The 26397-nt window shown below is 36.8% G+C and overlaps 1 protein-coding gene across 5 annotated transcripts in view; it reads left to right on the top strand.

Annotated features, from left to right (window-relative positions):
- Positions 1-26397, top strand: part of CARF (calcium responsive transcription factor) — an 84324-nt gene that overhangs the window by 1055 nt on the left and 56872 nt on the right. For 4 of the 5 annotated variants that reach the window (XM_035007347.1, XM_035007345.1, XM_035007343.1 and 1 more), the window contains exons 2-4: positions 3359-3524; positions 14521-14638; positions 23233-23460. In XM_035007347.1, the coding sequence (XP_034863238.1) occupies positions 14561-14638; positions 23233-23460 (306 nt within the window). In that variant the 5' untranslated portion in view covers positions 3359-3524; positions 14521-14560. The remainder of the gene's footprint in view (positions 1-3358; positions 3525-14520; positions 14639-23232; positions 23461-26397) is intronic. The other variant, XM_035007346.1, reaches the window with a different exon arrangement.

Genomic DNA, 26397 nt, shown 5'->3' with positions numbered 1-26397 from the left:
TATTGGAAAGCAATGATAATGTAAGTAGGACAATTTTCAATTCACTCACCTTTCTAGAATGCGGGCTCTTGAACCTGAATGCCTCAACTATTTATTAACCGCTCTGTGCCACACTTGGGTCACTGTGAGAATTAAATGCCACAAGTAAATGTTAAATTTATCACCATCATTATCATCTAGATGTCTGTTGGCTAGAACCTTTGCCAACCTGAACAAATAAGAGAATAGCTTCATGGTTAGAGGAATAAAAAGAAAATCTCTCTGCTGAAGTCCTAGGAAAGAAAGGACTGGGCTTGCAAATAGAACCTGTGGTCATTTAACCATGTGACTCATTGTAATGGTGAGAATTGTATGCCTTAGACCACCTGAAGCTTGAAACACTTTCTTAACTGAAGTCTTGCTATTTAATCCATATTTTCTGAATTTGGTAGACGTGGAAAGAAATTTAACAGTTTTAAACATTTTCCTTTAATCATAAGTGATTTTTTAGTTACAGCAGTAAAATTGACTGAATTAACATTCATAGAGCTGGAAATAATCTTCAAATAATTAGGTTCTTTTTCAGATTATTTTTTTTACTATTGATAAAATATTATTGGTTAAAATATCTCTTAAAAATTTATAGTTAGAGGGGTGCCTGGCTGGCTCAGTCAGTGGACCATGCATCTCTTGATCTCTGGGTAAATTCAAGACCAAAATTGGGGGGGGGTGGAGATTACTTAAAAATAAAATCTTAAAAATAACAAAAAAGGTATGGTTAGTTTAATAAACTTTAGCGATCATTAATTTGACATTTAAGAAAGTACAATACCTGATAATCACTATAGGTTGATCTTAATTTGAATTGAGAGGTATGACCAGTAAGATACAGAACCTAAATATATACTTAATAAGATAAAACTTCAATTTGCAAAGCAGAGATGTTGAATTCACTAAAGTACATTTTTCATTTGAGACCTTTTTTTAGTTAAGGAAAATTTTAAGTGTTCTAGAGTAACTGAACACCCACTATGATGTCTTTGGTGTTTTTTTAGTAGTGACTCGTGTCATATTTGGTGTTCTCTCCATGCAGTACTTAGGGTAGTACTTTTGAGTGTTTTTCTTAGAACATTAACTTCAAGCTTTTTGTTCTTGATGATTTCGTACGTGATTCATTTACTGTGGTCTTCATGAAGACACATTGTTATCTGGAAAATCACAGCTTGGAAGATACGTGTTTCTATTAAAGGTTTCTTTTTTTCTGCATGTAATGGCATGGTATGGTATGATCTGAAGACTATGCATGGGCTTCAGAGTTGTGTTTTTTTTTTTTTTTTTTTTCCAGCTTAGTTTTGAATCTGAGCTCTAATGCTCTCTCTGATCTTAGGCAAGTTACTTGACAGCTTTGGTTTTCTTATCTACAGAGATAAGATCCAACTCGGTGAATGTGAGGATTAAATGAAATAATCTGTATAGCTCTCAAAGAGCAAAGAGGTAAAATGAGGTATGTATTTACAGGGTAAGAAATGGATAGAAACCAAGATTATAGGGAAGCTTATAGAGAGGGCAAACCTTAGATTAAAGAGACATTGTGAACACTAGCCTTAAATTTTTTTCAGTGAAAAGTTAAAATAAGTTATTATTTATATATATTTGCATACATTTAAAATTTTGATGTTGACTTAACACATTATAACTTTCCAAACCCATCATTAAAAAAAATAAATTGTTGGGCGCCTGGGTGGCTCAGTTGGTTGGGCAACTGCCTTCAGCTCAGGTCATGATCCTGGAGTCCCGGGATCGAGTCCCGCATCGGGCTCCCTGCTCAGCGGGGAGTCTGCTTCTCCCTCTCCCGCTCCCCCCTCTCGTGCTCACTCTCTCTCTCTCTCAAATAAATAAATAAAATCTTAAAAAAATAAAAAAATAAAATAAATAAATTGTTCTTTTTTTTTTTTTAAAGATTTTATTTATTTATTTGACAGAGAGAGACACAGCGAGAGAGGGAACACAAGCAGGGGGAGTGGGAGAGGGAGAAGCAGGCCCCCCACTGAGCAGGGAGCCTGATGTGGGGCTCAATCCCAGGACCCCGGGACCATGACCTGAGCCGAAGGCAGACCCTTAACGACTGAGCCACCCAGGCGCCCCAAAAATAAATTGTTCTATCGAATACTTGTGAACTAGGAGTCTTGATTTAATTTTTGACACCACTGATTGATAATAATTTTGTATACATCATAAAAGGAATATTGTGTCATTTACCTACCCTAAAAGATGAGAGAAATTTTTTTTTCTAAAGTACTTTTGAGCAACATTTTTTTAATGTTAATAAGTTAAAATATCTGGCCCTGATATTTAATATATTTCAAGATCCTTTAAATCTTAGGACACTAACAAGGGACCTAGAATTAGGAGAATCTCTAAGACTAAACTAAAAGTGGCTTCATCATTCAGTTATCCTGTTTGGGGATTTATTCTCAGGTAATTGGTTTTAACAGATACATTTTACCACACAAAAGTCTGTAGAGGAAACTCAACAGAATAATCAGATGTTAAGAGAATTACCTGTAAAGTTTTGAACAAATAAAATTTGCTATTGAACAAAAGCAAAACAGCAGTAGCCCAAATATGGTCCACAGAGATATGAGTGAATACAGCCTGAATAGTCAGTCTTTTCCTTTCTGCCATGCATTAAATATGTATAAACAATAAAAAGCCCCTTTTCCCTATAAAACATGAAACTTCTATTTTAACAGTTTCTTCCTAATCTTTGCTTTTGATATAAGGTAAAATCCACTTTTTTAAGTGATGTGAAATATTCTAGAAAGCAATTTGACAGCAAAATGTAATGCTTTAGTGTGTGTTGTGAACTCCAATCATTAGCTGTCTATACATGTAATACGTTCTTCTTTCTGTTTTATGTAATTCCAATATGATTTGCTTAAAAACTAACCTTGTCAAACCAGTTCCAGGATTTTTTACAGGGTGTACAGGTTTAGGGAGGGCAGTCTTTGTTCTCAAGCTTCTATGGTTCCAAAAAAAAATGCCCTGTTAGTAAATATTTCATGAGAGATGCAATTTACTGGGGAGGTCTTTGTTTCAGTAGTAGTTAAAGAATGTGAGTTGCAACAAAACCATAGTCCAAACACCTAATTTTAGATAAGGAGACTGACACAGAGAGATTAAGTCACCTACTCCTGGACACATGCAGTTATCTATAAAGTCAGTCCTAATCTTTAGTTTTCTTCAACTGAGTTATTTGATGGATCTACTGTACTGGGATGGTAATGGCTATTTTATAATAAAACCTGGATAACAAAATCTGGTAGTTTTCTTTATGTGTAGGAAAAGAAAATATACATTGAATACCTTCTCATTACAGAAAAAATGCTGCTGTGAAGACATAATTATAGCTCTCACGCAAATGAAGCCACAACTATCATGATCTAGTGCCCCCCAAAGGAAGAACTTAAGTGGACAAGAGAGGGCATTTCTGGGAATGGTAGAATGCTTGAGGCCTGAATTGAAATTTGAGCTACTACCTGAAGGTAATACTTTTATTTTTAACTAATTGAAAGTAACAGCTCTATAAAAGTTAATTATTACCTATTATATATTAATGAAAAATCAAATTACACTTTGTATATAGGTACTTTGTTCTGTTTATGTTTACCAGTTGGAAGAAAATACCTAGATACTTAATATCTTCATTCTTAAAAATTTCACTTTGACATAGTTAATTGAAAGTTAGGGGGCACCTGGGTGGCTCAGTCATTAAGCATCTACCTTCGGCTCATGATCCGAGGGTCCTGGGGTTGAGAGTCCCACATCATGCTCCTTGCTCAGTGGGGAGCCTGCTTCTCCCTCTGCCTGCCACTCCCCCTGTTTGTGCTTTCTCTCTCTCTATCTCAATCTCTCTCTTTCTCTGACAAAAAAATAAAATCTTTTTAAAAAATGTTAGATATAATAATTTCTAGCATGTACTGACATTGAGGTTAGATGGGAAAATTGGATATTTTAAGTCACCCTGCATTTGTCAGGATTGAAAAGCGTAATGCAAATTGATGGGGGAATTAAGGGAGGAAGGAGTAATGCTTTTCTTTTCGCTTCATTCATATATTTTTTTTAAAGGATGTTTGTAACATAGGAATGTACTTTGAACTTCCAATTAAACAATGGGTTAGTCAATAGATATTGAAACCCATTTTTCCGTATAGAAGCTAAGTAGTATTTACCCAGTGTAACCATAAAAAACTTCTTTAACCTGTAGTATAGATGTACATACTGAAAAGAAAATTTTGAGTTTTCAGTTCCCAAAAGACAGCAGAAAAAGAAATTATCTTTGAGTGGTAAAATCCCAGTCTGAACAAAGTCCTGAAGTAGGTGTTTTTCTGTAAACAGCATCCTCATCATCTTTGCTGGTACAATTCCCTGGGGCATCCATCCTGTCCTCTTCATTGCAGCATAGCTCAGGCCTCTGCTGAAGCCCTTTTAAGTGTTCTGAGCTTCAAGTGTACTTGCTTTCTCACCTCCAAATTAAACTTCCCAGGGTAGCTATTCTGAACTCTTAAATGAAGAAAGTGATTTAAATTTACACAAATTTGTTAATGACTGATACTCTGTCCAGAGTTTTTTCTTTTTTAAGAGAAAATGCTTATTATCTCCAATGAAAATTTCAGCTAGGGTAAGAGAAAGTAAATAAAATGAAAAAGATTTAGGCCAGTAGCGATAATTTGTAATGGCATCAGGGCAGCTATTAGGAAACTGGGAGTAAGATTTTAGAATTCTTTCCCCTAAGCTATTTGCACTTTTCACTTCTTCTCAAGCTCCACTTTTGAATCTATTTGCAGAATGTTTTCTCAATGACTACAGTGCCTGCAAGATTAGAACTCTAGCTTTTTCAAGAGATCAGAGATGTTTAGATTGTTTGCAGGAGGGCTTTGGTGCTTTAGGGACTGCCTCTAACTGAATTTGAACCAGGAGAAGTGGAGAACAAAAATGAACGAAGAATTTTCTTTTAGCATCTATAATTTGTTAACCTATCAAAAAAAAAAATTAAAGCCATGACTAATGAAGGAAGGAGGGAGTTTTTTTCTGTTACTTTGAAAGCGTTCCTATTGTAATAATAAAGAGTAGGCTTTGGGATCAGTACATGTACCTTGCTCAGCCACTTAGTATATTTGTAATCTTGAGAAAGTTACTTAATTGCCTGAGTCTTATTTCCTTACACGTAAATTGGAGCAAGTAACTGAATCACAGGGTTGTTGAAAGGATTATATAAAATGACATATATAAAACACTTTTAGGGGCACCTGGGGGGCTCAGTCGGTTAAACCTCTGACTCCTGATTTCAGCTTTCATCATGATCTCAGGGTTGTGAGATCCAGCCCTATGCTGTGCTCCATGTTCACTGGGTAGTCTGCTTCTGTCCCTCTCCCTCTGCCCTAACCCCCTCTCACACTCTCTTTCTCTCTCAAATAAACAAATAAATCTTAAAAAAAAAAAAAACCTTTTAGCATAGTGCTTTACCGTAGTACTCAATAATTGATAACCTTATAACCTTGAGCAATGAGCCTCAGTTTCCTTTTCTGTAAAATGGTGGTAATAGGTTCTGTATCACAGAATATAGAGTGATTATTAATAATTCTAGCTAATATTAAGTATAATAAATATTAAATTATATAGCTATGACAAATTCATAATCTTCATCTATTTTGTCATAATAGTGTTTATATTTAAAACTCAAAGGGCTCTCAAAAATATATATATATTTTTTTAGAGATTTATTTATTTTAGAGAGAGAGGGAGAGTGAGGGGGGGCAGGGAGGAGCAGAGGGAGAGAGAGTCCTAAGCAGACCTCACACTGAGCATGGAGCCGGACGTGGGACTTGATCTCACAATGCTGAGAACGCAACCTGAGCCAAAACCAAAAATCGGAGGCTTAAACAACTGCCCTACCCAGGTGCCCCTCAAAAATATTTCTTAATCTTGGGGCGCCTGTGTGGCTCAGTTGGTTAAGCGACTGCCTTCGGCTCAGGTCATGATCCCGGAGTCCCTGGATCGAGTCCCGCATCGGGCTCCCTGCTCGTCAGGGAGTCTGCTTCTCCCTCTGACCCTCCCCCCTCTCATGTGCTCTTGCTCATTCTGTCTCTCAAATAAATAAATAAAATCTTAAAAAAAAAACTTCTTAATCTTGATGTCATCATGTTTAGACAGTGAACATTTCAGTATAATTAATTTACTTTAAAAAATTGAATTGTAGGGACGCCTGGGTGGCTCAGTTGGTTAAGCAACTGCCTTCGGCTCAGGTCATGATCCTGGAGTCCCGGGATCGAGTCCCACATGGGGCTCCCTGCTCGGCAGGAAGTCTGCTTCTCCTTCTGACCCTATCCCCTCTCATTCTCTCTCTCAAATAAATAAATAAAAATATTTTTTAAAAAATTGAATTGTGGGCGCCTGGGTGGCTCAGTTGGTTAAGCGACTGCCTTCGGCTCAGGTCATGATCCTGGAGTCCCAGGATCGAGTCCCGCATCGGGCTCCCTGCTCGGCAGGGAGTCTGCTTCTCCCTCTGACCCTCCTTCCTCTCATGCTCTCTGTCTCTCATTCTCTCTGTCTCAAATAAATAAATAAAATCTTTTAAAAAAAAAATTGTATTCTTGACAGCAATTATTTCAGTTTTAATACATCCCTCAGTAGTTGAATCTAACTTCGTAAGACTTTTCTTTTTGAATAGTGTTCTTTTATTTTTCTACTCTGGACATTGGAAGATTTACAGAAAAATCAATAGATTTACAGAAAAATCGAGCAGGGGCACGTAGGTGGTGCAGTCAGTTAAGTGTCCGACTTGGTTTCAGCTTGGGGCGTGGTCTCGGGGTGGTGGAATCAAGCTCTGCCTCCAGCTCCACACACAGCACGGAGTTGGCTTGAGATTCTCTTTCCCTCTTCCTGCCCCTCCCACTGTGCGCGCTCTCTCTCTAAAATCTTAAAAAAAAAAAAAAAAAAGAATCAAACAGGGAATACAAAGATTTCCATATTCCCCCCCACACACATTTCTTCCTCTATCTTCTAGCACACAGTTTTCCCTTTATTAACATTTTGCATTAGTGTGGTATGTTTCTTTTTTTTTTTTTTTAATATTTATTTATTTAGTAAGCTCTATGCCCAGCACAAGACTAGAACTCACAATCCTAAGATCAAGAGCTGCATGCTCCACAGACTGAGCCAGCCAGGTGTGGCATATTTCTTAAAGTTAATAAACCAATATTGATAGATTATTGTGAACAAAAGTCTATAGTTTGCATTAAGGTTCACTATTTGTGTTGTATAATTATATGGATTTTCATAAAACCCATATCAAAATGTCATGTATCCACCATTACCGTATCAGAAAGAATTGTTTCATCACAATAAAAATCTCTCAACCTGGGGCAACTATTGATCTTGTTACTGAGTCTATAGTTTTGCCTTTTCAAGAATGTCGTATATTTGAAATTATATAGTATGTAGCCTTTTCAGAGTGACTTCTTTCACTTATCAGTACGCACTTAAGGTTTCCCTTGTCTTTTGTGGCTTAATAGCCTTTTTCTGAAAATTGAAGTTCACATATAATAGCAGTTTCAGGTGTACAACATAGTGATTTGACAATTATAAACATTATGAAATGCTTACCGTGATAAGTGTAGGTGCCATCTGTCATCTTAAAAAGTTATTACAATATTATTGACTATATTCTATGTGCTGTGCTTTTTATCTTTGTGACTTACTATTTTTTTGAGAGAGAGCAAGCAAGCAGGGAGGAGGGGCAGGGGGAGAGAATCTTTTTTTTTTAAGATTTATTTATTTATTATTTTAGAGAGAGAGAGCGGGGAGGGGGATAGAGGAAGAGGGAGAGAGAGAATCTCAAATAGACTCTGCACTGAGCACAGAACCTGACATGGGACTCAATCTCAAGACCCTGAGACCATGTCCTGAACTGAAACCAAGAGTTGGGACACTTAACTGATAGAGGCACCCAGGCACCACATGACTTGCTTATTTTATAACTGGAAGTTTGTATCTCAGTTCCACATGTAAGAGATCATGTGGTATTTGCCTTTCTCTAGCTGGCTGCATATCTTCTTTAAGAGTAAAGTGTTTGTTCAAATATTTTGCCCACTTTTTGTTTGGTTGTTGTCTTATAATTGAGTTGAAACAGTTCTTTACAGAGCTGGGATACATATTCCTGTATCAGGAATATGTTTTGCAAATATTTTCTCCCAAACTGTAATGAATAAAACTTTTTACTTTTGATGATGTCCATTTTATAGACTTATATTTTCGTGCTTTTTGTGTCATGTTTAAGATATTTTTTGCCAAACCCACAGTCACAAAGATTTTCTCCTATGATTTCTTCTAGAAGTTTTATAGTTTTACAGGCCGTGATCTGTTTCAAGTTAATTTTTTGTTATGGTTTGAGGTAAGGGTCATTTACTGTTTTGCATATAGCTATTGTTTCAGCTCCATTTGTTGAAAAGACTATCCCTTTTTTCTTAATTGCCTTGGCACCTTTATCAAAAAGCAGTTGACAAGGGGCGCCTAATCTCGCTTGAGATTCTCACTCTCCCTCTGCCCCTCCCCCTGCTCATTGTCTCTCTCTCTCAAATAAATAAATCTTTTGTTTGTTTTAATTTTATTTTATTATGTTATGTTAATCACCATACATTACATCATTAGTTCTTGATGTAGTGTTCCATGATTCGTGCCTTCTTTAATACCCATCACCAGGTTAACCCATCCCCTACCCCCCACCCCTCTAGAAGCCTCAGTTTGTTTCTCAGAGTCCACAGTCTCTCATGGTTCATCTTCCCCTCTGATTTCCCCCCTTCATTTTTCCCTTCCTACTTTTTTTTTTTTTAACATATATAATGTATTATTTGTTTCAGAGGTACAGGTCTGTGATTCATCAGTCTTACACAACTCACAGCGCTCACCATAGCACATACCCTGCCCAATGTCTATCACCCAGCCACCCCATCCCTCCCACCCCCCACCGCTCTAGCAACCCTCAGTTTGTTTCCTGAGATTAAGAATTCCTCATATCAGTGAGATCATATGATACATGTCTTTCTCTGATTGACTTATTTCACTTAGCATAATACCCTCTAGTTCTATCCACATCGTTGCAAATGGCAAGATTTCTTTTTTTTTTTTGATGACTGCATAATATTCCATTGTATATATATAAACCACAACTTCTTTATCCATTCATCTGTTGATGGACATCTTGGCTCTTTCCATAGTGTGGCTATTGTGGATATTGCTGCTATAAACATTGGGGTGCACGTACCCCTTCGGATCACTATATTTGTATCTTTGGGATAAATATCCAGTAGTGCAATTGCTGGGTCATACGGTAGCTCTATTTTCAACTTTTTGAGGAACCTCCATACTTCTTTCCAGAGTGGCTGCACCAGCTTGCATTCCCACCAACAGTGTAGGAGGGTTCCCCTTTCTCCGCATCCTCACCAACATCTGTCGTTTCCTGACTTGTTAATTTTAGCCATTCTGACTGGTGTGAGGTGGTATCTCATTGAGGTTTTGATTTGGATTTCCCTGATGCCGAGCGATGTTGAGCACTTTTTCATGTGTCTGTTGGCCATTTGGATGTCTTCTTTGGAAAAATGTCTGTTCATGTCTTCTGCCCATTTCTTGATTGGATTAGTTGTTCTTTGGGTGTTGAGTTTGATAAGTTCTTTATAGATTTTGGATACTAGCCCTTTATCTGATACGTCATTTGCAGATATCTTCTCCCATTCTGTCGGTTGTCTTTTGGTTTTGTTGACTGTTTCCTTTGCTCTGCAAAAGCTTTTTATCTTGATCAAGTCCCAGTAGTTCACTTTTGCCCTTGCTTCCCTTGTCTTTGGCGATGTTTCTAGGAAGAAGTTGCTATGGCTGAGGTCGAAGAGGTTGCTGCCTGTGTTCTCCTCTAGGATTTTGATGGATTCCTGTCTCACATTTAGGTCTTTCAGCCATTTTGAGTCTATTTTTGTGTGTGGTGTAAGGAAATGATCCAGTTTCATTCTTTTGCAAGTGGCTGTCCAATTTTCCCAACACCATTTGTTGAAGAGACTGTCTCTTTTCCATTGGACATTCTTTCTGCTTTGTCGAAGATTAGTTGACCATAGAGTTGAGGGTCCATTTCTGGGCTCTCTATTCTGTTCCATTGATCTATGTGTCAGTTTTTGTGCCAGTACCATACTGTCTTGAAGATTACAGCTTTGTAATAGAGCTTTTGAGTATTGTAGCTTTGTAGTAAGTTTTGAAATTGCAAAGAATGAGTCCTCCAACTTTGTTCTTTTTCAAGATTGTTTTGGCTATTCAGGTTCCTTGAAATTCGATATGAATTTGGCTTTTCCATGACTAAAAAAAAGGCATTGGGATTTTGATAAGGATTGCATTGAATCTATACATTGCTTTGGGTAGTATTACCATATTCATGTCTTCCAATTCCAGGAGCACAGTTTATCCATTTATTTAGATCTTTAATTTTATTCAGCAATATTTTGTAGTTTTAATGTACAAGTCTTATACTTCTTTGCTTAAATTTATTCATCAGTATTTTATTCCTATTGATAAAATTGTAAATGAATCATTTTCTTAATTTCATTTTTGGTTTGTTCATTGCTAGTATAGAAATACAATGGAATTTTGCATATTGATCTTATATCCTGTAACTTTGTTGAATTTATTAACTCTGATGGTGTTTTTGGGAATTCTTCAGGATTTTCTATATATAAGACCACATGCAAATAGAGATAGTTGTACCTTTGTTCTTAGTATTTTCTCATCATCCTTTTAGTTTCTGCAATATTTTATACTCATGTCCCACTTTGATTTCTGATTTTAGTTGTGTCTTTCTTTTTTTATTGTCAGTCTAGATAAAGGTTTGTCAATTTTGTCAATCTTCTTGAAGAACCAACTTTTAGATTCATAAATTCTTTTGTTTTTCTATTCCTGATTTTGCTTATCTCTTCTCTAATCTGTATTATTTTCTTCCTTCTGCTAGATTTCAGTTTAGTTGGCTCTTAAATTTGTTTTTGAGGAATAAAGTCAAGTTATTGTTTTGAGATTTTTTTTTTTAATATAGGCATTTTTGCTCTGTATTTCCCTCTGAGCACCACTTTCCCTGCATTCCATAAATTTTGATATACTGTGTTCATCTGTCATTACCCCCTCCTGAGTTATGTGTATTTTTAGTTCTTCAGTATCTTATTTTTATTCTTAAAACACACATACACAAAATTATAATAGCATTATTGTTATTTATACAGTGTTTATTTAGATTTTTCATAGAGTTATTAACTTATTAGCTTACCATTTTGTTAGCATCTCAGGACTTCCTTCTGGTATCATTTTTATTTTATGTATTCTTTAGAAATTTCTTTCATGTAGGATCTGTTCATTGTAAACTCTGAGTTTTTTATTTTTATTATTTTTTTTTTACTTTTTTTTAAAGATTTTATTTATTTGTTTGACAGAGAGAGACACAGTGAGAGAGGAAACACAAGTGGGGGAGTAGGAGAGGGAGAAGCAGGCTTCCCACTAAGCAGGTAGCCTGATTCGGGCTCGATCCCAGGGCCCTGGGATCATGACCTGAGCCGAAGGCAGACGCTTAACAACTGAGTCACCCAGGCGCTCCTAAACTCTGAGTTTTTTAAAATCTTAAAGTATCTTTTCTCACCCTGTTTTGTGAAAGAAATGGTCTTGAGCATATGTAATCATATACTGATAATTACTTTTTTTTTATTCCCATGACTTCTGCCATTGTTGCTATTGAGTAGACTGCTGTATATCTAATGTCAGTACCCCACGGGTGATCTTATCTCTCTGGCTACATTTTTAGATTTTCCTTTCTCTTTAGAATTTTGTAGTTCTACTACACTGGGTATGGATTTCTTTTGATTTATTTTGGTATATTTTGTACTTTATCTGTGGATTCACTTTTGAAAAATTGTTAGCCATTATCTCCTCAAATACTGTCTCTCATCCATTTTCTCTTTTCTTCTGAGATTCCAATTATAAGTATGTTGTACTTTATTTTTCCTAGTTTTAAGTCTCTTCATATTTTTTTTATCTTCTGTTTTTCATATGGTGCATTCTGAGTAATTTTTTAAAAATCTGACTTTTAATTTAGTAGTTCTTTCTTCTGCATTTATTCTATTTAATGTATCCATTGACTTACAGTTTTTATTTCTGAAAGTTCTGTTTGGTTTTCTTTCAGATTAAACTTTTCAGGCTTGTTGCTTGCTTATTCCTGTGATTCAGTCATGTTTATTTCTTTGAGTTTTAAATGATTTTTATATTCACTGTTAGATGGTTCCAATATTTGAAGTCTGTAGGAGGTGTCTAAATTTGCTGGCTCTTTCTTTTGATGGTTTATTTCCTTGTGTTTTTGACACTCTGATTATAAGCTTATATTTAATCTTACATGTAAGGTAACTAATGCCTTAACTGGGTTTGTGTTCCTCCAAATAATAGCTCCGTTTTTTCTTACTAAACTATTGTCTCAGGATCTTTCAGGTTCCTAGTCTTGGGAACTTTAAGTTCCCCTCCCCTGAGAGCTGCTTATCCAAGCCGTGGTTTCCCAACCATAAAATCTGTGTATTAGTAACGCTCTTGCAGAAATTTTCCTCTTTGCTTGTGCTTATCACTTGGGTTTTGGCTCACATCTTTTGCTTTTCTTTTGTGGTGGGGAGGAGATATGGAGGGCAGGGAATGGCCTTTGATTTTTGTTACTTCCTGTAGCAGCTCCCAGTCACAAAATATTTTGTTTTAGATAAACTTTCTGGGTTGTTTTGTTTTGTTTTGTTTTCTAGCAAGAGAGCCTTCTATATTATCTAATCTGCCATATTTCCATTAGTGGAACTTTCTTTTTATTTTTTAAACCATATATAAAACATTATTCCTAAGTTTTATATGTAAATTAAATTAGAATACAAGTGGTAATTTAAAATCTGCAATTTTAAGATATTTTAAAATTATATATTAAAAATAAGATTGATTTTAACTTATTATAATTTATATTTGAGTAGAAGTATTTATAATATTTTGGAGATATGAAGTGGCAAACCTTGTAGATTTTCTGAAATGGTTAATTTTACAAATGTATGTGTGGATGCTATCACAGAAAAATAAGTTTTCAGTGTGTTCTTTTTTTTTTTTTAAAGATTTTATTTATTTATTTGACAGAGAGATAGAGAGAGAGTACAAGTAGGCAGAGAGGCAGGCAGAAGGAGAGGGAGAAGCAGGCTCTCCGCTGAGCAGGGAGCCCAACGCGGGGCTCGATCCCAGGACCCTGGGATCATGACCTGAGCTGAAGGCAGCTGCTTAACCGACTGAGCCACCCAGGTACCCCCAGTGTGTTCAAATATATATACCAACTGAGTACAAGGTATAAATTTAATTTAGGGCATAGGATGATTTCATTATTGTATATCCTGACTGTGATGTGGTTACATGTGTTAAAATCCATAGAACTGTACAGCAAAAACAAAAAAAGGAAGTTCAATTTAATACATGTTCATTTAAAGATAAAATTTTCAGGATTTTTAAAAAACAATTATGCTGTCTTATGAAAAATAAAATGTGTGGGTTCTATGAAGTTTATATTATAAATTTTTCAGTGGTATTCTTCAACAGTTTTGTTTTGACTTTACTCCAATTTTGGGACTTAAATCATCATTCCTTTCAGATAATGCAGAATCCAGTATTCACTATAATATATTAGGCCAGGGTTTCTGAACCTCAGTACCACTGACATCTTTGTTTTGGGGGCTGCTGTGAGCATTCCAAAATACTTAGCAGCACCCCTAGCTTCTCCCCATTAGATTCTAGTAGCACTTCCCTCTCAGTTCTGACAACCAAAAATATTTCCAGACATTGCTAAATATCCCCAGGGGGCAGTGTGTGTGCATGTGTGTGTGCATGCACATGTGTGTGTAAAGACAAAATCACCACCAAAGCTAATCACTTTACTAGGCCTAAGTGGCTCAAACTTTTTGGGATACATATTTCTTCATTTTCAAAGTTTGTCAACCCAGTATTAGTGGTATGATGTGTATTATGATAAGAGCTATGTGTATATAATCTCTGTCTACACCAAAATATCTTTTCTTAAATTATCTAATGCTACAATAGTGCATGCCCAACTCATAAAATTAAGAACCTTTATTTGCATTAAATCTTTGTAAAATAAGAATTTTAGAAGTATTTGAAAGGGTGAAAAGTACCTGTCCCATAACAACAATCTTAATTAACCAGTACAGGAGTGTAATTAAGGGTAGGATGAGGGAACTACATAATGGTAATCTCTGTTTTGCTTTGAATGTATTCTGGTGCCTTGGCAAGTCATTTTAAAAAAATGTTTATTTTCTTAATCTGTAGAATGGAAATGATTTAACCTGAATTGTATTGGGTAACACAGTAGGAGAAATGTGAGATTTGTTTAAGACAAACATTCCATAAAAATGTTAAGTGCTTTAATCAGATACTTAAATTTTTTTTCAGCTATTAAATAATAGAAGAAAATGGAATTGAATATACCAGCATGGAACAATCTAATGATTCACTAAGAGTCAACAATAATGATTCTGAAGAATCAAAAACAGATTCTCAGGTATTTGAGGTAGGAATTCAACTGGGAACTTTTTTCCATTCCATTTAACAACTTTTTTTTTTTTTAAGATTTTATTTATTTATTTGACAGAGAAAGAGCATAAGCAGGGGGAGTGGCAGGCAGAAGGAGAGAGAGAAATAAGCTCCCTGCTGAGCAGGGAGACCAATGTGGGGCTCAATCCTAGGATCCTGGGATCATGACCTGAGCCAAAGGCAGATGCTTAACGACTGAGCCACCCAGGCACCCCCATTTAATAACTTTTTAACATATAAGAAATAGTATTATATTTAATGTACTTAAGACTATTACAGTTTATCCACAATTCTATCATATATTTAATTTTATAATATAGAGCTTTACTTTTAATTAATATAGAGCTTTATTTTTAAGTAAAGCTCTATATTATAGAATTCTATATTCATAAAAATCTATAAAGAAAAATCTGTATTTTGAATTACATATCATGATTTCATGTTATGTTCCCATGGACAACTTTATTTCAATAAAATTGAAATAAAATATAAAAAATCAACAATTTCACTTAAGAACTACTTTTTGTCTGTATCAGTCTGTGTGAATTGACAACTCTTACAAAAAGTGAGGTGAATAATTAACTGAAAAATGAATCTTTCCATTTTTATTATAGAATTGTATATATTTTATTTTAAATTCCAGTGTAATTAACAAATTATATTAGTTTCAGGTGTATAATATATGGATTCAACAGTTTCATACATCACCCGGTGTTCATCAAAAGTGCACTCCTGGGGCGCCTGGATGACTCAGTCTAAGGTTAGGCGTCTGACTGTTGATCTCAGCTCAGGTCTTGATCTCGGAGTTGTTAGTTTGGGCCCTGGATTGGGCATGCAGCTTACTTTAAAAAATGGTAAAAAGAAAACAAAAAAATAAAAACAAACCCAAAAACAAGCGCATTCCTTAATCCCCATCTCCTATTTAACCCATCTGCCCATGGTCCACCCCCCCCCCAGCCTCCCTCCTCTCACTGCTCTGGTAACCATCGGTATATTCTCTATTATCAAGAGTCTGTTTCTTGGTTTCTCTCTTTCTCTCTCTTTTTCCCTTTGCTCATTTGTTTTGTTTCTTCCATATATGAGTGAAATCATGGTATTTGTCTTTCTCTGACTGACTTCACTTAGTATTATACTCTCTAGCTCCATCCATGTTGTTGCAAATGGCAAGATTTCATTCTTTTTTTATGGCTGAGTAATATTCCATTGTGTCTTATACCACATCTTTTTTTTTTTTTTTTTAAAGATTTTTTATTTATTTATTTGACAGAGACAGCGAGAGCAGGAACACAAGCAGGGGGAGTGGGAGAGGGAGAAGCAGGCTTCCTGCTGAGCCGGGAGCCCGATGTGGGACTCGATCCCAGGACCCTGGGATCATGACCTGAGCCGAAGGCAGTCGCTTAACCAACTGAGCCACCCAGGCGCCCCTTATACCACATCTTTATCCATTCATCAATCAGTGATCACTTGGCCTGTTTCCATAATTTGGCTATTGTAAATAATGCTGCTATAAACATAAAGGTTCATGTATCCCTTTGAATTAGTGTTTTTGTATTTTTGGGTAAATACCCAGTAGTGTGATTACTGGATCATAGGGTAGTTCTATTTTCAATTTTTTGAGGAAACTCCATACTGTTTCCCACAGTGGCTGATAAACATTCTTTTTTTTTTTTAATTGTAACATTAGGGGCACCGGGCTGGTTTAGTTGGTAGAGCATGCTACTCTTGATCTTGAGGTTGTGAGTTTGAGCCCCATTGGGGTGTAGAGATTACTTAAAAATAAAATCTTTTGAGGGGGACAAGATGGCAGAGAAGTAGGGGACCCTGTTTCAACCGGTCCCCTGAATTTAGCTGGATACCTACCAAACCATTCTGAACACCCACAAAATCAGCCTGAGATGTAAGAATATATATCTGGATCTCTACAAGCAGAAAAATGCTGCCTCTCGCAAGGTAGGAAGGGCAGAGTCATGAATATGCAGGCAAAAGTGTCTTGCGCCAGAGCCGGCAAAAACTCACAGAGTGGTAATGGCTGGGAAAGGGCTTTAGAGCAGCACTCAGACAGAATCCAGGCGCTGCGGGTGCACACGCATGGACCTAGGACCGCTTGTGGTTTTAGAAGCGCAAAGGGCAGAGACAAGCCCAGGCCCTTGGGTCGACCACTGAGAAGGTTGCTGTGGGTGCGCACCCCTTATGGGAGGCTGCAGTTTTCAGCAGCACCTACAGAAAGGGAGATGTATATTCGGAGGGTTCAGAGAAGAGCAGACTGATTTCTCTGCTCTGGGACAGAGATCTGGGTGTGGCCATTTTTGCTCTGACCCTCAGAAGAGGCACAGAAAGCTGCCAGAGAACAAAAGCTTAAAAAACCAGTTTCTATGGAGCCTAGGTGCCCCCCGCCCCCCGCCCCGACAAGGGGCAGGGCAACTCTGCCCAAGCAGGGTTCCTGAGAAACAGCATGTCAGGCCCCTCCCCCAGAAGACAGGCTGGAAGAACAAGAGGAGACAACCCTAGGGCCCCCATAAAACTGTAAAACCCCCATAAAACTGTAAAACCCCAACATCAGGGGAAAATAGTATATTGAGCTCCAGGCGTTGCCTCACAGCTTGTGTATTTTTCAGATACAACTCCCTTTTTCTTTTTATTCTTTCTCTTATACTTCTTCTCTGTTTTTTCTTTTTACCTTTTTCTCATTTCAACCAGATTTTCAATATATCAACTTACAATTCATAGTAGCTTTTTAGCTTATATTTTTTCACACCTATATATTTTAATATAGATACATGCTTTAATGTAGTCTTTTTTTCCCTATTCAATATTACCTTTATATATATACCAGTTTTACTTTCCCTGTAATTTTGGGAAGTAGTGCCCTTTAGCAAACAGAACAAAATACACCCGGGAAGAACTGAAACACCCTACTTTGTCCACACTGAGGGATTATATCCCCCTTTCCTTCACTCCCCCCCTTTTTTTAAATTTTTAATTAAAAAAAATTTTTTTTTAATTCTATAAATTTTATTCTTCGGTTTCATTTTGGCTTTGTTTTTTCGGTGGTGGCTTCCGACTGCTCCAGATTTTCCTAGGCTGCATCTTGCTTGGGTCGTGGTTGATATTTTGGACTCTGTACATTCCCTGAACCATCCCTCAACAGAATGACTAGGAGGAGGAACTCCCAACAAAGAAAAGAACCAGAGACAATGGCGTCTGCTGCAGACCTAATGGATATGGGTATAAGCAAGGTGTCAGAGATAGACTTCAGGGTAGCAGTTTTGAAGGCAATAGCTAGTCTTGAGAAAACCATTAGCAACAATATAGAATCTCTTAGGGCAGAAATGAAATCTAATCAGGCCGAACTTAAAAATGCTATGAATGAGATGCAGTCTAAACTGGATATTCTAATGGCCAGGGTAAATGAGGCAGGAGAACAAATTAGTGATCTAGAAGATAAACTGATAGAAAGGAAGGAGGCTGAGGAAGACTGGGATAAACGATTAGAAGCCCATGAGAACAGATTTAGAGAGATCAATGATGCCATGAAATGTTCCATTGTCAGAATTATTGGGATCCCTGAGGGGGTGGAGAGAGAGAGGACTAGAAGATATATTTGAGCAAATCATAGCTGAGAACTTCCCTAATCTGGGGAAGGAAACAAGCATTTGTGTCCAAGAGGCAGAGAGGACCCCTCCCAGGATCAATAAAAATAGACCAACACCCTGGCATGTAATAGTAAAACTTGCTAATCTTAGAGCCAAGGAAACTATCCTGAGAGCAGCTCGGGGGAAGAGATTTCTTACGTATGGAGGGAGGAACATCAGAATAATGTCAGACCTATCTACAGAGACCTAGAAAACCAGAGAGGGCTGGCAAGAGATATTCAAGGTCCTAAATGAGAAGAACATGCAGCCAAGAATACGTTATCCAGCAAGGCTGTCATTCAGAACGGACGGAGAGACAAAGAACTTCCAGGACCAGCAGAAATTGAAAGAATATGTGACCACCAAGCCAGCCCTGCAAGAAATATTAAGGGGGATTCTATAAAAGAAGAAAGACCCCAAGAGTAATATAGACCAGAAATCTACAGAGGCAATCTATAGAAACAGGGACTGTACAGGCCATATGATGGCACTAAATTCATACCTTTCAATAATTACTCTAAACATGAACAGCCTAAATACTCCCATGAAACAGCACAGGGTTTCAGATTGGATACAAAGACAGGACCCATCCACATGCTGTCTACAAGAGACTCATTTTGAACTTAAAGACACCTCCAGACTGAAAGTGAGGGGATGGAGAACCAGTTTTCATGCCAACGGACCTCAAAAGAAAGCTGGGGTAACAATTCTCATATCAGACAAATTAGATTTTAAACCAAAGACTATAGTAAGAGATGTAGAGAGGCACTATATCATACTTAAAGGATCTATCCAACAAGAAAATCTAACAATTGTAATTATCTATGCCCTCAACATAGGAGCAGCCAACTACATAAGCCAGCTGTTAACCAAAATAAAGAATCATATTGATAATAATACATTAATAGTAGGAGACCTTAATACTCCACTCTCAGCAATGGACAGATCATCTAAGCAGAAAATCAACAAAGAAACAAGAGCTTTGAATGACACATTGGACCAGATGGACTTCGTAGATATATATAAAAGATTCCACCCTAAAACAACAGAATACTCATTCTTCTCGAATGCACATGGAACTTTCTCCAGAATAGACAACATGCTGGGTCACAAATCAAGTCTCAACCAATACCAAAAGATTGAGATTATTCCCTGCATGTTATCAGACCACAGTGCTTTGAAACTGGAACTCAATCACAAGAAAAAATTTGGAAGGAATTCAAACACTTGGAAGTTAAAGAGCATCTTGCTAAAGAATGACTGGGTCAGTCAGGAAATTAAAGAAGAACTTAAACAATTCATGGAAACTAATGAGAACGAAAACACATCTCCAAAACCTGTGGGATACTACAAAGGCGGTCCTAAAGGGAAATACCTAGCCATCCAAGCCTCTCTCAAAAAAGTAGAAAAATCCCAATTGCACAAACTAACCTTATACCTAAAGGAGCTGAAGAGAGAACAGCAAATAAAACCTAAACCAAATAGGAGAAGAGAAGTAATAAAGATTAGAGCAGAGATCAATGAAATAGAAAACAGAAAAACAGTAGAACAGATCAGCAAAACTAGAAGCTGGCTCTTTGAAAGAATTAATAAGATCAATAAACTTCTCGCCAGACTTATCCAAAAGAAAAGAGAAAGGACCCAAATTAATAAAATCATGAATGAAAGGGGAGAGATCACGACTAACACCAAGGAAATAGAAACAATTATTAGAAATTATTACCAGCAACTATATGCCAAAAAATTAAGCAACATGGAAGAAATGGATGCCTTCCTGGAAACTTATAAACTACCAAGACTGAGGGGTGCCTGGGTGGCTCAGTCGTTAAGCATCTGCCTTTGGCTTGGGTCATGATCCCAGGGTCCTGGGATCTAGCCCTGTATCAGGTCCCCTGCTCAGTGGGAAGCCTGCTTCTCCCTTTCCCACTCCTTCTCCTTGTGTTCCCACTCTCACTGTCTCTCTCTCTCTGTCAAATAAATAAAATCTTAAAAAAAAAAAAAAAACTACCAAGACTGAAACAGGAAGAAATAGACAATCTCAATAGACCAATAATCAGTAATGAAATTGAAGCAGTAATCTAAACCCTCCCAAAAAACAAGAGTCCAGGGCCAGATGGATCCCCAGGGGAATTCTACCAAACATTTAAAGAAGTAATAATACCTATTCTGATGCTGTCTCAAAAAATAAAAACAGAAGGAAAACTTCCAAATTCATTCTATGAAGCCAGCATTACCCTGATCCCAAAACACTCCACTCTCAAAACCAGGCAAAGACCCCATCAAAAAGGAGAATTATAGACCAATATCCCTGATGAACTTGGATGCCAAAATTCTCAACAGGATCCTAGCCAATAGGATCCAGCAGTACATTAAAAGGATTATTCACCATGACCAAGTGGGATTTATTCCTAGTGGGATTTATTCCTGGGATACAAAGGTGGCTCAACATTCGCAAATCAATCAACGTGATAGAGCACATTAATAAAAGAAAAGACAAGAACCATGTGATCCTCTCAATTTTTGCAGAAAAAGAATTTGACAAAATACAGCATCCTTTCCTGATTAAAACTCTTCAAAATATAGAGATAGAGGGAACATATCTCAATATCATAAAAGCCATCTATGAAAAGCCCACAGCGAATATCATTCTCAGTGGGGGAAAAAACTAAGAGCTTTTCCCTTAAGGTCAGGAACACTACATCAAAAGCTAATGATGTACTATACAGTAGCTAACTGACATGATGACAGGGATGCCCACTCTCACCACCTTTGTTCAACATAGTACTAGAAGTCTTGGCCTCAGCAATCAGACAACAAAAAGAAATAGAAGGCATTCAAATTGGCAAGGAAGAAATGAAACTCTCTTCGCAGATGACATGATCCTTTATGTGGAAACCCAAAAGACTCCACCCCCAAATTACTAGAACTCATACTGTAATTCAGCAACATGGCAGGATACAAAATCAATGCACAGAAATCAGTTGCATTTCTATACACTAACAGTGTGACTGAAGAAAGAGAAATTAAGGAATTGATTCCATTTACAATAGCACCAAACCCCATAAGATACTTAGGAATAAACCTAATCAAAGAGGTAAAGGATCTGTAGTCTAGAAATTACAGAACACTTAAAATTGAGGGAGACACAAAGAGATGGAAAAACATTCCATGCTCATGGATTGGAAGAATAAACATTGTGAAAATGTCTATGCTGCCCAGAGTAACCTACATTTTCAATGCAATCCCTTTCAAAATACCATCGACATTTTTCACAGAGCTGGAACAAACAATTCTAAAATTTGTATGGAACCAGAAAAGACCCCGAATCGCCAGGGGATTGTTGAAAAAGAAAGCCAAAGCTGGGGGCATCACAATGCCTGACTTCAAGCTATATGATCATCAAGACAGCATGGTATAGGCACAAAAACAGACACATAGACCAGTAGAACAGAATAGAGACCCCAGAAATGGACCCTCAACTCTATGGTCAACTCATCTTTGACAAATCAGGAAAGAATATCCAATGGAAAAAAGACAGTCTCTTCGATAAATGATGCTGGGAAAATTGGACAGCCACATGCAGAAGAATGAAACTGGACCATTCTCTTATACCTTACACAAAGATAAACTCAAAATGGATGAAAGACCTAAATGTGAGACAATCCATCAAAATCCTAGAGGAGAACACAGGCAGTAACCTCTTCGACACTGGCCACAGCAACTTCTTTCAAGACACGTCTCCAAAGGCAAGGGAAACAAAAGCAAAAATGAACTTTTGAGACTTCATCAAGATAAAAAGCTTCTGCACAGCAAAGGAAACAATCAACAAAACTAAAAGGCAACCCACGGAACGGGAGAAGATATTTGCAAATGACATTATGGATAAAGGGCTTGTATCCAAGATCTATAAAGAACTTCTCAAACTCAACACCCAAAAAACAAATAATCCAGTCAAAAAATGGGCAGAAGACATGAACAGACATTTCTCCAAAGAAGACATACAAATGGCTAACAAACACATGAGAAAATGTTCAACATCACTAGCCGTCAGGGAAATATAAATCAAAACCACAATGTGATACCACCTTATACCAATTAGAATGGCAAAAATTAACAAAACAAGCAACAACAAGTGTTAGTGAGGATGTGGAGGAAGGGGAACCCTCCTACACTGTTGGTGGGCAAGCTGGTACAGCCACTCTGGAAAACAGTATGGAGGCTCCTCAAGATGTTAAAAATAGAGCTACCCTACGACCCAGCAATTGTACTACTAAGTATTTACCCCAAAGATACAGATGTAGTGAAAAGAAGGGGCACATGCACCCCAATGTTAATAGCAGCAATGTCCACAATAGCCAAACTGTGGAAGGAGCCGAGATGCCCTTCAACAGATGAATGGATAAAGAAGATATGGTACATATATACAATGGAATATTACTCAGCTCTCAGAAAGGATGAATACCCACCATTTGCATCAACATGGATGGAACTGGAGGGGATTATATAAGTGAAATAAGTCAAGCAGAGAAAGATAATTATCATATGGTTTCACTCATATGTGCAATATAAGGAATAGCATGGAGGACCATAGGGGAAGGGAGGGAAAACTGAAGGGGGAGAAATCAGAGAGGGAGACGAACCATGAGAGACTGTAGACTCGGGGAAACAATCTGAGGGTTTCAGAGAGGAGGGGATAGGGGGATGAGGTAGCCGGGTGATGGGTATTAAGGAGGGCACCTGTTGTGATGAGCCCGGGTGTTATATGCAACTAATGAATCATTGAACACTACATCAAAAGCTAATGATGTACTATACAGTAGCTAACTGAACATAATAAAAATAAAAAATCTTTTTAAAAATTTTTTTAAAAATTTAAAAAGTACAAATTGTGACATATTTTACAAACACCCAAGTGCTTTTTTTTTTTTCTTTGCAAAAGCATCTAACCTGTATGGACTCCAGGGATCCTTCCTTTGGACAGAATGGTTCTCCTAGAGTTTTACCCATCACCTCTCATGAAGCAGATAATTCACTCACATCACAGAATATACCAGGGGCCCTGACTCAGACACAGACTCTTTCTTCAGAACAGTTCCATCTAGTGGACCAAAATGAGCAGCCTATTCAATATGAACTCCAGTCATTGGGGGATTCTAATGCACAAATGGTGAGTGTATTTTATAAATAACCAGTTTTATGCCGTTTAGCAAAATATATTAACCTTACTAGACCTTAATTTCTTGAAACTGTTGACTTGCATTGCTTTGAAAATACTGTTTCTGTGACGTTCATTTTGTTATGCGAAGATTTCAAAAGATTTTCTTTCAGGACTACTAATAGAACGTTAAACCACTGCTTACCAGTCACTTCGTCTAGGTACACTGTCACTTTAAGATCAATTGGAAATATATCATAATCCATACTAGTGCCAGAGTTTACATGTAACTTATGTTTATTTTGGTGTATACATTTGACTGAACTCAAAGTTACTGCTTTATCTACCTCTCAGTCACTCACTTGCTTGCCACAGGCTGGTATGCCTTCTTGAAGCAAAAGAAAGCAGTGGAGGTACCAGAGGTATACTGGCAGTTAGACATACTTGCTGATGGGTAGATATGTATGTGTCACGTATGTGTCATGCATATAAAGGTATATGTATATGTCACATATGTGTCGTGCATATAAAGGTGAGAATGCTGCTTTAAACTGTTAGCTGAAGTATTCATGGCCAAGTTTATAGTTTGAATAGAAGAAATGAAAGATGGTTTTGATTGAAATTAAAGAGAATTACTGAGAAAAACTTCTAAGTTTCTCTCTGGTTAGTAAGAATATCCTTACATTAATAATATGAAGAATAATGTATCTTTTGTTTACCTGTTTTCCAAATTTTCTACAATGGATATTTATTAACTACATAATAAATATTATTTTAAAATTTATAATTTCAGTTATAAATTATAACACAAGTGAGCAACCGTTTTACCTAAAATTAATCCCTCTTTTGTTTCTAGTCTAGAGCATTCTAGAGTTAATCTATATGCTATTGTATGGAAGGGTTATCATTTTACACATGGTAGCTTTCTTAAAAAGCACATTAAAGTCATTTATTTGTTTGAGTCTAAAAAATGTTTGAGTTCCCATTCTCTTTGCAATTTTATTAAACTTTCTTTACAAAGTGGTCATAACGGTGATTTTACATGGTCTGGGGTAAGAGAGGATACAGCTATGAAATAGAAAACCTATGGCATGAAGCATGGAATAAGTGTAAGAAACATAGAGTATAAGAAAGTATTTTCGGGGCACCTGGGTGACTCAGTCGTTAAGTGGCTGCCTTTGGCTCAGGTCATGACCCCAGCGGCCTGGGATCAAGCCCCACATTGGGCTCCCTGCTCAGCAAGGAGCCTGCTTCTTCCTCTCCCACTCCCCCTGCTTGTGTTCCCTCTTTCGCTGTGTCTCTCTCTTTGAAATAAATAAATAAAATCTTTAAAAAAAAAAAAAAGAAAGTATTTTCTTCAAAGAACCAATGATCAGAAAGTGGTGATGTTTTGGGAAACTTAGTGGAACTTTTCAGGGTTTTTGTTTGTTTTAATAAACTTTATTTTATAGAGCAGTTTTAGGTTCAGAGCAAAACTGAATGGAAGATACAGAGATTTCTCATGAAACCCCTGCCCCTATATATGCATGGTCTTTTCCATTTTCAACATCTTCCACCAAATGGAGTTCTTTTTAAAGAAATGGTTTTTTTAATATAGAAGTTATCAAGGAAGTAGTAAAGATTCAGTACTGAGTGAATCTGCAACAGATGAAGAAGTTATAAAGCAAAGCAGGGATGGTATTTTGGATTTATTAGATATATTGTACAGTACACAAAGAGCCCAGTAAATATGACTACTTATTAGCCAAGGTTTTCTTTTTTTTTTTCAAGGTTTTCTGATAATGTTTATGGTCTGCCTCAAATAGAATGCATTGCAACAGATGACTTTTCAAAACTCTGTTTTCATAGCAAAGATTAAAGATAATTAACTTTTTTAAAATAGGAAAAGTAATATTATTGTCACCATTATCAAATTACATGAACTGAAAATAGTTTTTTAGGTACCAGGTAGAATTAGCTAAGAAAGAGAAAATGGAGGAGACTCTTCTCCACTATGCATAGGAAACATTTTCAAAATTAAGAGGATATTCCACAGATCATTCTTAATTATGAAATTTTCATATGATTGAATAAATTGTAAATATGTGTTTTATTTGGATTTAGTAGTAACCACAGCAGTCTTATTTTCTAAGAATGAATGGAATATTTTTCACAAACATTTAATCTTAAGGAGAAAAGAATTTAAAATCATGTTATTACTGTTGCCTTTTAAAGTCCAGCAGTATTTTTTGTCTTTTTTTTTTTAGGTTAAATAACATCATCAGATAATGGGAAGCAGTACAGAGCAGTTGTTTGAATTTGGGTTTGAATTTCAACTCACCACTGTATAACTCTGTGTTACCTGCATGAGTTGTATAACCTTTTATGACAATATTCTCAAGTATAAAATGTATATGCTTTATATACATGTGATAAGGATTAAATACAGTAATGCATGTAAAGTCTTGTCACTTAGTATGCACTCAACAACTGTAAAGCAATTATCATCATCAGAGTTTACAGTTGCTTTTTCATGATGAAGTGATAAGAGGTAGGCAAGATATTTTTATCTCAAGAAACTTGATAAGCATTGGGGGAGGGAAACAATTCCTACTCTTAATTTCTGGGAAATGTTTACAATTATACTTAAAGCATCTACTTTGGGGCGCCTGGGTGGCTCAGTTGGTTAAGCGACTGCCTTCGGCTCAGGTCATGATCCTGGAGTCCCGGGATCGAGTCCCGCATCGGGCTCCCTGCTCAGCAGGGAGTCTGCTTCTCCCTCTGACCCTCCCCCCTCTCATGCTCTCTCTCTCTCATTCTCTCTGTCTCAAATAAATAAATAAAATCTTAAAAATAAAAAAAATAAAGCATCTACTTTGTTGAAGTTTTTTTCAAATTTATTTTTTTTTTCAAACTAAAATTTTCTCAAATGACCCTCTTAAAACTAGGACTGCAGTCTCTGTCAGGCAT

Source organism: Mirounga leonina, unplaced genomic scaffold, assembly GCF_011800145.1.
Source record: "Mirounga leonina isolate KUSES-001 unplaced genomic scaffold, KU_Mleo_1.0 Mir_151, whole genome shotgun sequence".
NCBI lineage: Eukaryota > Metazoa > Chordata > Mammalia > Carnivora > Phocidae > Mirounga > Mirounga leonina.
The sequence above is the reverse complement of the archived record's forward strand: the minus strand, read 5'-3'. Positions and strand labels throughout refer to the sequence as shown.